This window comes from Oxyura jamaicensis, chromosome 7, assembly GCF_011077185.1.
Source record: "Oxyura jamaicensis isolate SHBP4307 breed ruddy duck chromosome 7, BPBGC_Ojam_1.0, whole genome shotgun sequence".
NCBI lineage: Eukaryota > Metazoa > Chordata > Aves > Anseriformes > Anatidae > Oxyura > Oxyura jamaicensis.
Genome location: NC_048899.1, coordinates 3,713,674 through 3,724,757, shown reverse-complemented (window position 1 = coordinate 3,724,757; position 11,084 = coordinate 3,713,674). Strand labels below are relative to the sequence as shown.

General features: G+C 42.0%; 1 protein-coding gene across 3 annotated transcripts in view; it reads right to left on the bottom strand.

The window, feature by feature from the left end:
• Positions 1–2,194: 2,194 nt before the first annotated feature.
• Positions 2,195–11,084, bottom strand: part of STAT4 (signal transducer and activator of transcription 4) — a 41,002-nt gene continuing 32,112 nt past the window's right edge. For all 3 annotated transcript variants that reach the window (XM_035330867.1, XM_035330868.1, XM_035330866.1), the window contains 9 exons: positions 10,502–10,600; positions 9,422–9,557; positions 8,263–8,315; positions 7,378–7,472; positions 6,776–6,912; positions 6,183–6,374; positions 4,988–5,054; positions 4,347–4,455; positions 2,195–2,523 (listed from right to left, as the gene is read on the bottom strand). In XM_035330867.1, the coding sequence (XP_035186758.1) occupies positions 2,497–2,523; positions 4,347–4,455; positions 4,988–5,054; positions 6,183–6,374; positions 6,776–6,912; positions 7,378–7,472; positions 8,263–8,315; positions 9,422–9,557; positions 10,502–10,600 (915 nt within the window). In that variant the 3' untranslated portion in view covers positions 2,195–2,496. The remainder of the gene's footprint in view (positions 2,524–4,346; positions 4,456–4,987; positions 5,055–6,182; positions 6,375–6,775; positions 6,913–7,377; positions 7,473–8,262; positions 8,316–9,421; positions 9,558–10,501; positions 10,601–11,084) is intronic.

Sequence of the window (11,084 nt, the reverse complement as noted above, 5' to 3'; positions counted from 1 at the left end):
GAAGGAGCGCAGCCGTCGGGGCGGGCGCAGCGCGCAGGCGCGGCCCGGCGGCGCCCCACGTGACTTCGCGGAAAGGCGGCCGGAGCCCGGCAGCCGAAACCGAAAGGGCAGCGCGCGCGCCCCCGGCCCCGGCCCGCCCGCGCGCCCCCCGGCGGCCATCTTGTGGCACGGCCGCGCCTCAGGCGGGCGGCGGGAGGGCAGCGAGCCCTGGGGGCACGAAGCGCACGGGACGCGCAGGGCCCGAGGCCGTCTGGCTACGGTCCTGACGGCAAAACGGAGCGCAGCGCTGTTCCCCCCCCCACCCCCTTCCTGTTATTTTGACTCTGCAGCTGCAAAACCCAGTGAAAACGCAAGCACGGTTAGTAAAAGTGTTCCCGTGCAGGTGCTTCATCTCTGGCAGAGTCTGAGCGCGACCCTTTCGGCACGTTTTTCTTTTTTTTTTTTTCCTCGTTTCACTTCATCAGAACCCCAGTCTTGCTCATAGTGGCCAAAGGACAAAACTCGCGCTGCTTTTACGGAAGGAGGCTTGCCCTGCAGATGTTTGTTTCATATAAAACGACGTGTTTCTTCAGCGCAGCAAACAGCTGAAGTGCCTTCCAATTAATCGTTAAACCTGCCCTTTGCAAAATGTGTTTTAAAACGACAATGAAAATTAATGCCAAAGCCTGTTTCACAATCCTATTCAGCAACACAAAAATCTCGATGTTCGAGGCAAGATAAATAGTTGGATTTCGTGGGGAGCTGGGACAAAGGAGAGAGATGTTCTCGTGCCACGTCTGGGCTTGTTTCATAATTTTTCTCACGAGCTTTAGATGGACAGAAGCCATTTGCTGTTTTGTTTGTATTAAGATGGTGAAAATGGGTTGGAACAAAAAGCCATGCTATCATGCTATGCAAGACGAAGTTGTTTGCTGTTTTGGAAGTCTGTGTTGCTGCAAGAAGTCTCTGTTGTACCTTGAAGAATTCCACAAAAGTGCAGGTATCCGACTTTAAGCCAAAATCTGTTTTTATTCATACTGGTCATATAAATTACAGATCTTATCAAATGTATATACACAATTGTTTTGGAAAATCATTTATACACGATGCTTTCTGAGAGAAAATAGGACTCCCTATCTGCAGCTAACTTTGAATCAGCACAGATTAGTCAACTGCAGAGAGGTGTTTGTTCATTAAAAATCAATCCAGTGCAGTATTTTGGTGATGCATGGAATAATCTGGCTGTGTTCTAAGAGATGTTGCTAATAAACATCGGTGGTGTGGGTTAAGGGGGTGAGTAGAAGCGTGAGTAGTTGTAGGGTGAGTGAAGTAGAGAAATGAAAGTGAAATCCAGGTCTAACTGACTCCAGGGGGTTGTTTTCACCCTGGATATCTGTGCCTACTCAAGGAGAGTATAAAGTGCAGATACATAATTGTTTGTGTGTTTTAAGAGTTTTGCGTGTGTTAACCATTTATTCTGCACACAAGAATTAAAGCTTAATGAGGCTACGCACATGAAAGACAATGGCCTTGGAATTGCCAGTTTATTAATTCCATTAACAGTTCTTAGAGATAGTATTGGGGAAGAAAAATCTCAAACAAGCAAGCATTAATCTATGCCTGAAGGGGGGAAAAAAGTTTAAAAACGGCAGTATAAAACCAGTTATTCTGCTTATTAGGTGAGTTTGCAACAGGCATGTAACTTGGCCGTGTATCACGAATTGCCCCGTGGTCAGAAGACGTTGCAGCTCTTCAGTAATTACTTCTTAAAACTGCCTCCCAGTCAGCATTTACCAGATAGTGTCCAAACTGTGTGTCAGATCAGCACTTTTAGTTTGTAAGGATTTCCGATAGCACTCAGATACAAGAGTTAGTACTGCACAGAGATTTACTTCCCCCCGAGAACAGTGGCAGATTTTGCTAACCCTGTATTCCAGCTGCAAAAATGAAGACAGCCTTTTGTCACCACACGTTTTCTGTCTGATCACCTCGTAGAACTCCCTTCTCTTCCTAGTCTTGCCTTCCTCTCTCCCACAGCTACTGCTGCTGTGGCAGATTAAAATCTATGCTCGAGGTAGTTCATCATTGGGAAAAAATAACCCCTGGCTACCTATGGGACAATTGAACTCAGAGGGAAGAGCATCTTAAATTAGAAAGAGAAGCTAAACCAAGGGCATGCAGAAAGATGATTACTATTTCATGTAATAAAAACTGATTTCTCCAAACACCTTGAAGTCTTTATTTGTCCTTACAGGCTGTTATCAGAAGCAAAAAGTTCTGTTCTTATACTGTCATATTTACAGCAATTCTAAGGCCAGGAATTCTGCAAGTAAAAATTTATGCCTGCTGCACCGAACTGGAGCCGAATGACCTACAAGCCAGAAAGGATTTGGCCTTTTATCAGTGAGGACAGCATTATAATGGTTTCCAGGAAATGCTGGTTTACAAAGATGATGGAAAAAATATTTCTGAGACTTTTAACCCATCCAGTGTCCACAAGATTCTGGTACGTCAAGCTCAGTCAGTTGAGTAAGGAGAACTCAGCTAGAAGGGAAAAAAAAAAAAAAAAGAAAAGATCAGTCTTAAGGCAATTATTGTTGTTCATTCAAAAACAATGGCAAATTAAACCTGCTCCGGCTCCTTCGATAACCTGGCTTCCTGTACTTCAGTATAGTACCAGCTCTTCACGTGGGTAGATTATGTCGTGTCAATTTGTAGTAATAAAGAAAAAAAAAACTCCCTATCATGCCCATTCTCATTTAGGAGGGTAAATAGAGTGGAAAAAGGAAATCAGGAATGTTAAAGTCTTCCAAAACTATTTTCTGCCCTAATTTCTAGCAGAACTTGAGCACATGTCTAGCAAGAGCCTCCAGAAATCCACCTACCATCGAGTAGATCACTGAACTACTTCTCTAGTACCCTTAAAAACTGCAGCGTGATTTTATTTGGCTCTCCCAACTCATCGTGTAACTTTTTGTGTGGTTAATGCCCCAGAATATGGTGATGACCGCAGCTGATGTGGAAGCTCTGGACAGAGTTGGTTTGAGAATTATTGTGCGTGCTAAAAAGAAACCACAAATGTTTTGAATGTGATGATAAACAAAAGTGAAGCCAACTTTTCTTTTCGCCCCTGAAACGGGGAAATGCAAATACACGCGTAGTTCACAAATGCCAGTTGGAAGGTCAGAACTATTTTCACATATATAAACCAAATGACAGATGAGTGAGGACACGATCTCAAATCTGTATGGTAGCTTTTAACCCAGAATTTTCATTCAGACGACTACTTCAGTTTTAGCTGTAGAATCAGTTTGTCATGAGCACTGCCACAAAAAAGGTGAAGAAGTGAAGTAAGATACTTTGCTCTAGATCAGATTTTCGGCTTGGCCTATTTTAAAGAATTGCTCTCTTGGCATGTAAAGTTTCACTGCACTTCCAGACAGCCAATGACAGCCGAGAACCTGTTTTATTTTTGTTCTGTTTGTGGATGAGGAGGAGAGTTTACAGGGAGGCATTTGGAGGGGAGTAGACAGGCTTTTAAGGACATAATCATTTTAAGATCGTAAATCATCAAGTATATAGGAAACTGAAAGCTTTTTTTTTTTTTTTAAAAAAGGATGTTTTCTTTTAAAGTGGTTAAAGCCAAACCACTGCTGCGTTTCCTGATAGAATTATGCTGGACAAATCCCCAGTGGGGAAAAAATCAGCACCACTCTAAGCCACAATGATTTTGACTTTGTAGTTTGAAAGCTGAACTGATCTTTGGAAGCACAGATTTATGAGCAGCGTTTCTACTCAGTAAGAAAAAGTGGAAAATATTTTGAACAGACGGTGCTGTGATCGATACAGTATTTTACCCATCTTCCTCTGTAGTCTTAATTTGAGTTTTATCTGCTAAAAATGTTAGTTGACTCTTTAATTTACTCCTCTTGGTACCACATATCAAAAGTGCCAAAGAGTTGTGTGAGTTGGCAGAACCAGAAAAGTGCATGTTCCCTGTGCGGCTTCCCTGAGGAAGCCGTGTCCTTTGTGTTTTCTACAAAATTCCCGTCATCCATCTGTATTTGTCAGTGTAAGGGCTTCATTTGTGTGAGAACCCTGAGGACTCTGAATTTCGGCACTCACGGTTCACTGGCCACTAAGTCTGACAACTTCATCGGAAGCAATGCTTCCCAGTATCTGCAGCATCCTGTCCCTGCTCAAGTAGGAAATGTCTGCACCACCATTGCAGAATGCAATGCAGCAACTGATGAAAGAGCTCAAATGTTTTCCTGGTGGTAGAGGCAGCCGTTTTACAACCAGCACCTGTGTTGCATACACCCTGTTTGCTTAGCAGTAACTGAGGAGTGGAAGAGTTTGCAACGTACAGCAGTTTCGATCACTGTGGGACTCAGGTGTTCTCGCAGCACAGCATAAACGCTTGGAGACATTGGAAGAAGATCTGATGGAGAATGTGGATCTGTAGAATCATTTAAGCTTAAGAAAAAAAAAAAAAGATAAAATCACATTAAAAGTAATGTAAATCCCACCAATTTGATGGAAGATTGCTGTGGAGCATGGTGAATCACTCAGGTTGAATGCTTAATTAAGGCAGTTAAGGCTGTGCTTATTAGGCTTGCTGGTGGCCCTGTGAGCATATGCCAAGGAGCTGGTGTATGTTTAAAAATGTAGGGAATAGGACCAAAGGAAGAGAGAGGTCAGTCCTGACTCTGTAATATCAGTGGCGGGGGAGAAAAAGGGGAGAGTGAAAGACGATATAGAGCAGAGTACCATAAAGTCTGCATTCAGTTTTTACAAATGTTTTGCTCCATGCCCAGGAAAAGCGCTCTGGGAGTGAAGATCTTCACTTCCCTTGTCTTTAGCAGTCCTTGGCCAAACAAAAACTTACAATGCCTTGCTGTCCTGAACTATTTGACTGGCGGGAGGGAGTCAGGGAAAAGTTGGAAACAGTATGTAGGTGTAGTGACAATCACATTCAAAGTGTAATGCATCTTATAAGGTTACTCACATTTTGGAGACTGGGATAAATACAGAAGGAACGTAACCTTTCACTCCACCATCCGAGGGCTTTGAGACTAAAAATCAATATTAGAGAGATTAAACGTTGCCCGCTAATGTTATTATTTCCTTAAAATTGGTTGTGTTGCAGACCATAATACATTAAAAGAGAAACGACCACGTTTATGATTAAATAAGCAGTCATCAAATCAGGGAAATTCCTGAGATGAGTGTTGGGGTTCAGGTCTTAGTCACATAATTGGCAGTGTTCCCTTGATGGGAAATAACCTCCATCACCCTCCCCAAGTGTAATACAGCAGCTGGTGAACGAGATCTCGTTCGGGCTGCCGAAGGACCTGTGCCCTAACTCCAAAAGTTTTGTACTTCCGAGCCTCGGGATTTCAGTTCTGCAAATGCTTGCATGGAGCCCTGTCTCTAGACACGGCTTCGGAGGTGTCTTTTGCTTGAATTTAAACACATACTGAATTTTTCAGAGGACTGGAGCATTAGGCAAAGGCCACTGCAGTAAAATGAAGAGGAAAAGCATTTGCTGGTTCCAAGTATCTTTTGAAAAGTGTAAGGATTTGAATTCAAATGGGCTTGTATTGTTTTATAATGAAAGTTCAGGGGAATGTATATAATCTAGAAAAATCAGGGTTTTTTTGAGAGAGAGCAAGCTTGATCAGAAAACGGCCTGACTCATAACCCAAACAAGAGCAAGCACACATTTGGAGCTAATCATATCTAGCTTTTTCTGTGTGTTTTCTAGTGCAGTTGCCAGGGGTTATTACTGCTGTCTCGTTGTGGAATTAAAGCAGGTCTTCCAAGCTGTTTGGAAAATACAGAATTCCTTGAAAATAAAGAGAAAGTGTGCTACCGTGTTTTGCAATTATGAAGCTGGTGAGCTTTTCATCTCCTTTGAACGTGCAAGTACTGAATTTTGCAATGTGTTGGTCAGGAAAAAAAAAATCCTAACTCAAGATCTATTTCTTAGCTTCTTTTAAATATTGTTGGTTTAGCCTCTAAGACCACAGCTTATTTGCAAGGTGAAGCTGTCTAAATGACAGACGGGAATTAAAACAGTTCTCTTGAGGATGCTTATTAAAGGAAGTCTGCTCCCTCCTTCGTCTCCCCGAATTCCTTGAATTGCCTCTTGACCCTGAAGCTGCTTTTCAGAAGGGGTAAGTACAGAAACAGAGCCCAACCTTCATTCGGCTGACAGCTGTAGTGTTTGCCAAAGGCCTTATCTTTGGGAATGTCTGGATACAGATACTTCAGAGGGTTTTCGGGAACGTTGTCTGCCATAATGACTTTGTAATCTCGCAGTATGTCGGCAAAGGGCAGTGCAGCTAAGCGGCCTTTGTTGTAGGGCTCCACCGAGTGGAACGTTACCTCTCCTGTAAAACACGAAGGTGTATAGCGGCCGATCAGTGACTGGATCAACATCTGTACCTGGAACACTTTGTTTTTTTCTTCTGCAGTTTACTCTGGCCTGGGTTTTACCTTTATGTTAGTGTCTTTCAAGTGATACTTTCTGCACGTGTGGGAACAAACTTAAAGCCTGCAGCAAGCAGGTACATCTCCTAATGAGCTTATATATGTTAATTTAAAGAACTGAGAGGAAGAGTTTCAGAGGTTTACTTTGTGTTGTAGTAAATACGATACTACTGTCTTGCCCAAAACCAAAGACATGATACACGTGAACCTTACTTTTAAACCAAAGAAACCATTGCTATTGTATTACAGGTGTACTGCAGATTTTGACCTCTATTATTATTATTTTTTAAATTGTACTTACCATTTTCTAACTGGTCCACCCAAGTAAAGGTAATTCCGCCCAGGTTGCTCTCACTAAACCTTAGTAAAAATGTTCCTGGTGTCTTGTCTTTGAGCAAAATCCGTTCCTTCTCTTTGCTTACAAAGCCCATTACGTACCTGAAGTGTGACAGGAAATCATGGTTTTACTTTTGCAAAAATTAGTGACTTCATTCTGTGTGCTGCATTTGGCCAAACTCCATACAGGAGCCGAGGCAGGTGTTCAAAGCCTGGTTACAAAAGCTGTAAGGTTACATAAGCTTGAAAATATCACAAAAACTTCACGTGAATTACTTGTGGAGCGTGGCATTGAGCTCACAGTCCTATGAAATGTGATGAAATTCATCACAGTACTTGACTGTACACTGGCAGAACTTATAAACAGATCAAAAGTGGAATTTCTGGAAGACTCAGTGGTGTTCCCTTGTGGCAAAAAGTTTGAAACGTTATAAATGGGAAGAGGGAGACAGAAGTATTCAACTCTTTGCAAATTCTCTTCTGTATAGCTACAAGTGAGGTTAGTAAAGAAAAAAGGATAAAGCAGGGAGAGATCAACGTCCAACAAGCTGTTTCTGTGTTGCTCACCCATCAATCCAAAGAGGAAGAATGTGTTTTTTGATTAAGTCCAGTATAGCTTCAAGCCAAACCCAAAAGGTAAAAGACTTTCCAGGTAAATGTTCCTAATGGAAAACAGATGTGAAAAGAAGAGCATTGTGAGAGTATTGCTACACCTCACTGACATGATATTGCTGTCTCAGAGCCTTAAGAATAATCTAGTTTCTGTTTGTGACAAATCTGAATGGCTGCTTTGAGTCTCCCTTTTGTGACCTAACGTAAAAACAATTTATTTTATTTTTTTTAAGATAAGCATTGGAAATGCCTCTTCTTTCATTTTGAAAGAAAAAGCGTGTTCAAAGGTTCTTTTTCATTATGAAATTACGTTTTGAGAGAAATGATGAGGAGAAAGTTGAACCTACCTGCAAAGTTCTAGATGTGTTGAAATAACGTGGTTAATATGAACAAAATGGATTTACCTTTCTTTTTCAATGCTTTTGTTCCTGATCAAAGTTACTGAATATATTGAATATATTATACAGACTTAAAATAATTTAGGTCACAACTGAGCATATAGAACAAAACATGCGGTATGCTTTATGAAAACTCACTCTATACGTCGATAGCCCAATCTGCATTGATCACTTACAGAAACATGTGTGGCATTCTTGACTATAATGTCAAGGTCTGGTACTTGCAGCAATGTGTCTAAATAGATCTAAATACAGATAAATCAAGTCCCAGCTTTAAATTTCAGGAAATACTGTTTTCATTGTTAAACTTCCAGACTGAACTTGATTGTGCTGGGCTAGAAGTCCCACAAAGGGCCAGTGGGAATCTCATCGCTGGGATGGGTGGGACAGGCAGGTGTGCAGGTGTTAAAGCAGAGTCCGTGCTTTACTTTCAGAACCGTACCTTGCAGAACTTTGCCCAGGATAGCTGGTAGTCGTTGTAACTGACTTGTTGCCCTAAAAGCAGAAGAAAATAAAATAGAGTCTGTATTTCTGAAGTTCTTAAGCAGATAATGTTCGACATCTCTATAGTTGAAAAACAGTACAGCTCATCCAGACCTGGAGAGGGATTGAGAGGGGCTTGGTGAGGGACTGTGCACACACAGAGATCAGTTTTGTGTACCCTTTTGAAGCAGCTACTCGTGGCAGCCTGGGGGGAGTCTTTGCCTAAAGCCATCTGGACCTCTGTTCCTGCAATGCGTGCTCAGTTTCAGTTTTCAGTTTTACTTCTCTTGGTCTTCACCCTGTCTTGATCTTGCATGTTTTAAGATGATTTTTTTTTCTTTCTTATGATTCTTACTGATTTATAATGGCATCTTTCAACTTCACTAAGAAATCTCCAAGAAAGCATTAGAAGAAGTGCATGTTACCAGTGAAAGCCAGTTGTTGCTTCCCAGCTTTGAAAGCAGTAAAAAATAAAGATTCTCCCCAGTCTTTGACACAGATGCCTGAAAGTGGAGCTATTGCTACACCCTCATTTGGAGTTTCTTGCAGGTTACAATACATGTTATAATTATTTATTCTCCGGAAACAGATAATGCTTTCTTTATTCTGCCAGCCTTCCCTAAGGCCTCTCCCTTCTGCAGGACAGTCCGATCAAAGCGTTCGTTTGCTCATCTTGCTGAACTTCCAGTCATGCAGGGCCTTTTTTTCTATGCTTTTTTTCAGCGAAGCATGGATCCCAGAACTAAGCAAGCCTCAAAGGACAGGTACTTTTAAAAGCAACCATGAGAACAACAACAAAAAGCGAACTAAGCCAAAATCCTGTCAGCAAGCAAAAAGATTGTTGATCTCTGATGCTAGAGATAACAATTACTTGCTAAGGAAACAAAATAATGTTGAGTGTGACTCTGATGCCCTCTTTCTTCAGCTCAGCAGCCTACAAGTTCAGACTTTGAATCACTTTGTGGTAAGAATACGCTGATGTGTGCTCTTCTTTAAAGAAAAAACAATGTTACAGTGGCATTTTTGAAGTCAGCAGTGGAAGTGGGGGTCATGCTTAAAGTCCTGACTATCAAATATAAGTCCCCAAACAAATAAAATCTGTGTTTCTGCAAACTTACCCATAAGTTTCTCAGCCAGCATGTTGAGCTGTTCAGAATTGAGTCCACGGCCGACATAAGATGAAAACTGCCAGCTCAGTACTTCTAGGAGCTGACTTAAGGTGGCAGCAGGGGGATTATTAAAGAAAGATAAATTCTGTAACAGAATTCATGCTTCGTTAGCCAGTTAGCAACTACAGAAGACACTACAGGCTTTAAAAGAAAGCAGTAAGCACATAAGCAGCGTCCAGAAGTGCTTTATTATTATTATTATTTAAAGGGGTAAGAAATAGGGGGAGGAGAATAAATTGGGACAAATATGCCCTGGGCATCCCACCTGCAGCCCCCCAGTAAGTTCCGCTCAGTCGCCTGGCAGAGATGTCAGGGGAGACTTGGAGAGAGTGGCTGTCAGCGTGCCTGTCTTGGATGATAAGATACCTGGCTGTGCTTCTGATAGTGATGTATGTTAAGGCAGTGAAAATACGTGTAAAGCCTATCCGATAAATGCAGATATTATGTTCTACAATCCGCAAACGCAGTAACAGCAATTGAAACTAAAATATATGCTGAGCCAGCAGGAGACAGAGAAATAATGATTCTGCTTTTGCTCAGCGTTAAGGCTACCAGAAAGGTGCTATCTGACTCTTACGATCTTCTCCATGTAAAGCACTAGCTCCTATAAAATGCATGAGGGAAAGTAGCATTTAATTGCATTATAGATCCAACCATATATCTGCTTCAGTGGTTTTGAATTATATAGTAGAATTATTTTGTGCTGAGTGCAGTTTTAATCATCAGCATTCAAGAATGGCCGATTCCACGTGGAAAAGTTGTGGAGAAGGGTGACCACCTTTCCTTCGTTTGTGACTTACTACTTTAGCCTACAAAAATGAAGGCTAAGAGGCATGTATAGTTTTATATCTGGGCTGGGAACAAAAGGTAAAGCAAATAACATTGGGGTATGATGTTGACCACAGTGAATGCAAAGAAAATCGGGCCCGTTTGAGGAGGAAACAACCTTTTTGTAATGAATGTATTTGGCAACCAAATAACAGAAGCACGGAAATGCAGGAATTCAGTATTTGCCTACTGAAGACTCACCTGAGGATCGTTGGTTGATAGATTGTACCAAATAATAGAAGCCCATGCATTGGGCAGTTGGCTGACGTTGGAAATCATCACCACAGGCAAAGAGCTTGTCTGGTGGGAAGAACGAAGACAGTAGGTAAATGGTGCTGAGGAAAATGATGGTGCTCTATTAGGTTTGGTTTTCTTTCAGGCCCCTCTCATTCTCCTGCCAACCCAAATGCTGTTCTTTAGCCTGGCTCTACCAGCATAGTGGAGCAGGACCGGCTGTTGGCAACGTCTGCCTAGCCTGTGTTTCAGGCGAGACGTAGGCTTTCAGATGGTGTTCAGCACTCAGGTTAACTGGACCTAGGCAGCAAGCTCAGCTCGTAGCTGCACCACAGCTATACCGAAGAATGACTGCGTGGCTTCGTGCAGCTAGAGAAGTGGTTTCTGGTAGTGGTTATCACTAGAGCTGGTTCTGAAGGTCCATTTTAGGCACACAGGGATGTCCTCAGGCTCTCTAATGTCTCTAATTTATGACATTTAATGGAGGGATGTGCCTTCTAGTGAATACGGTATGGATTTTGTCACTGGCTTAAATGGATCCTACAGTTTT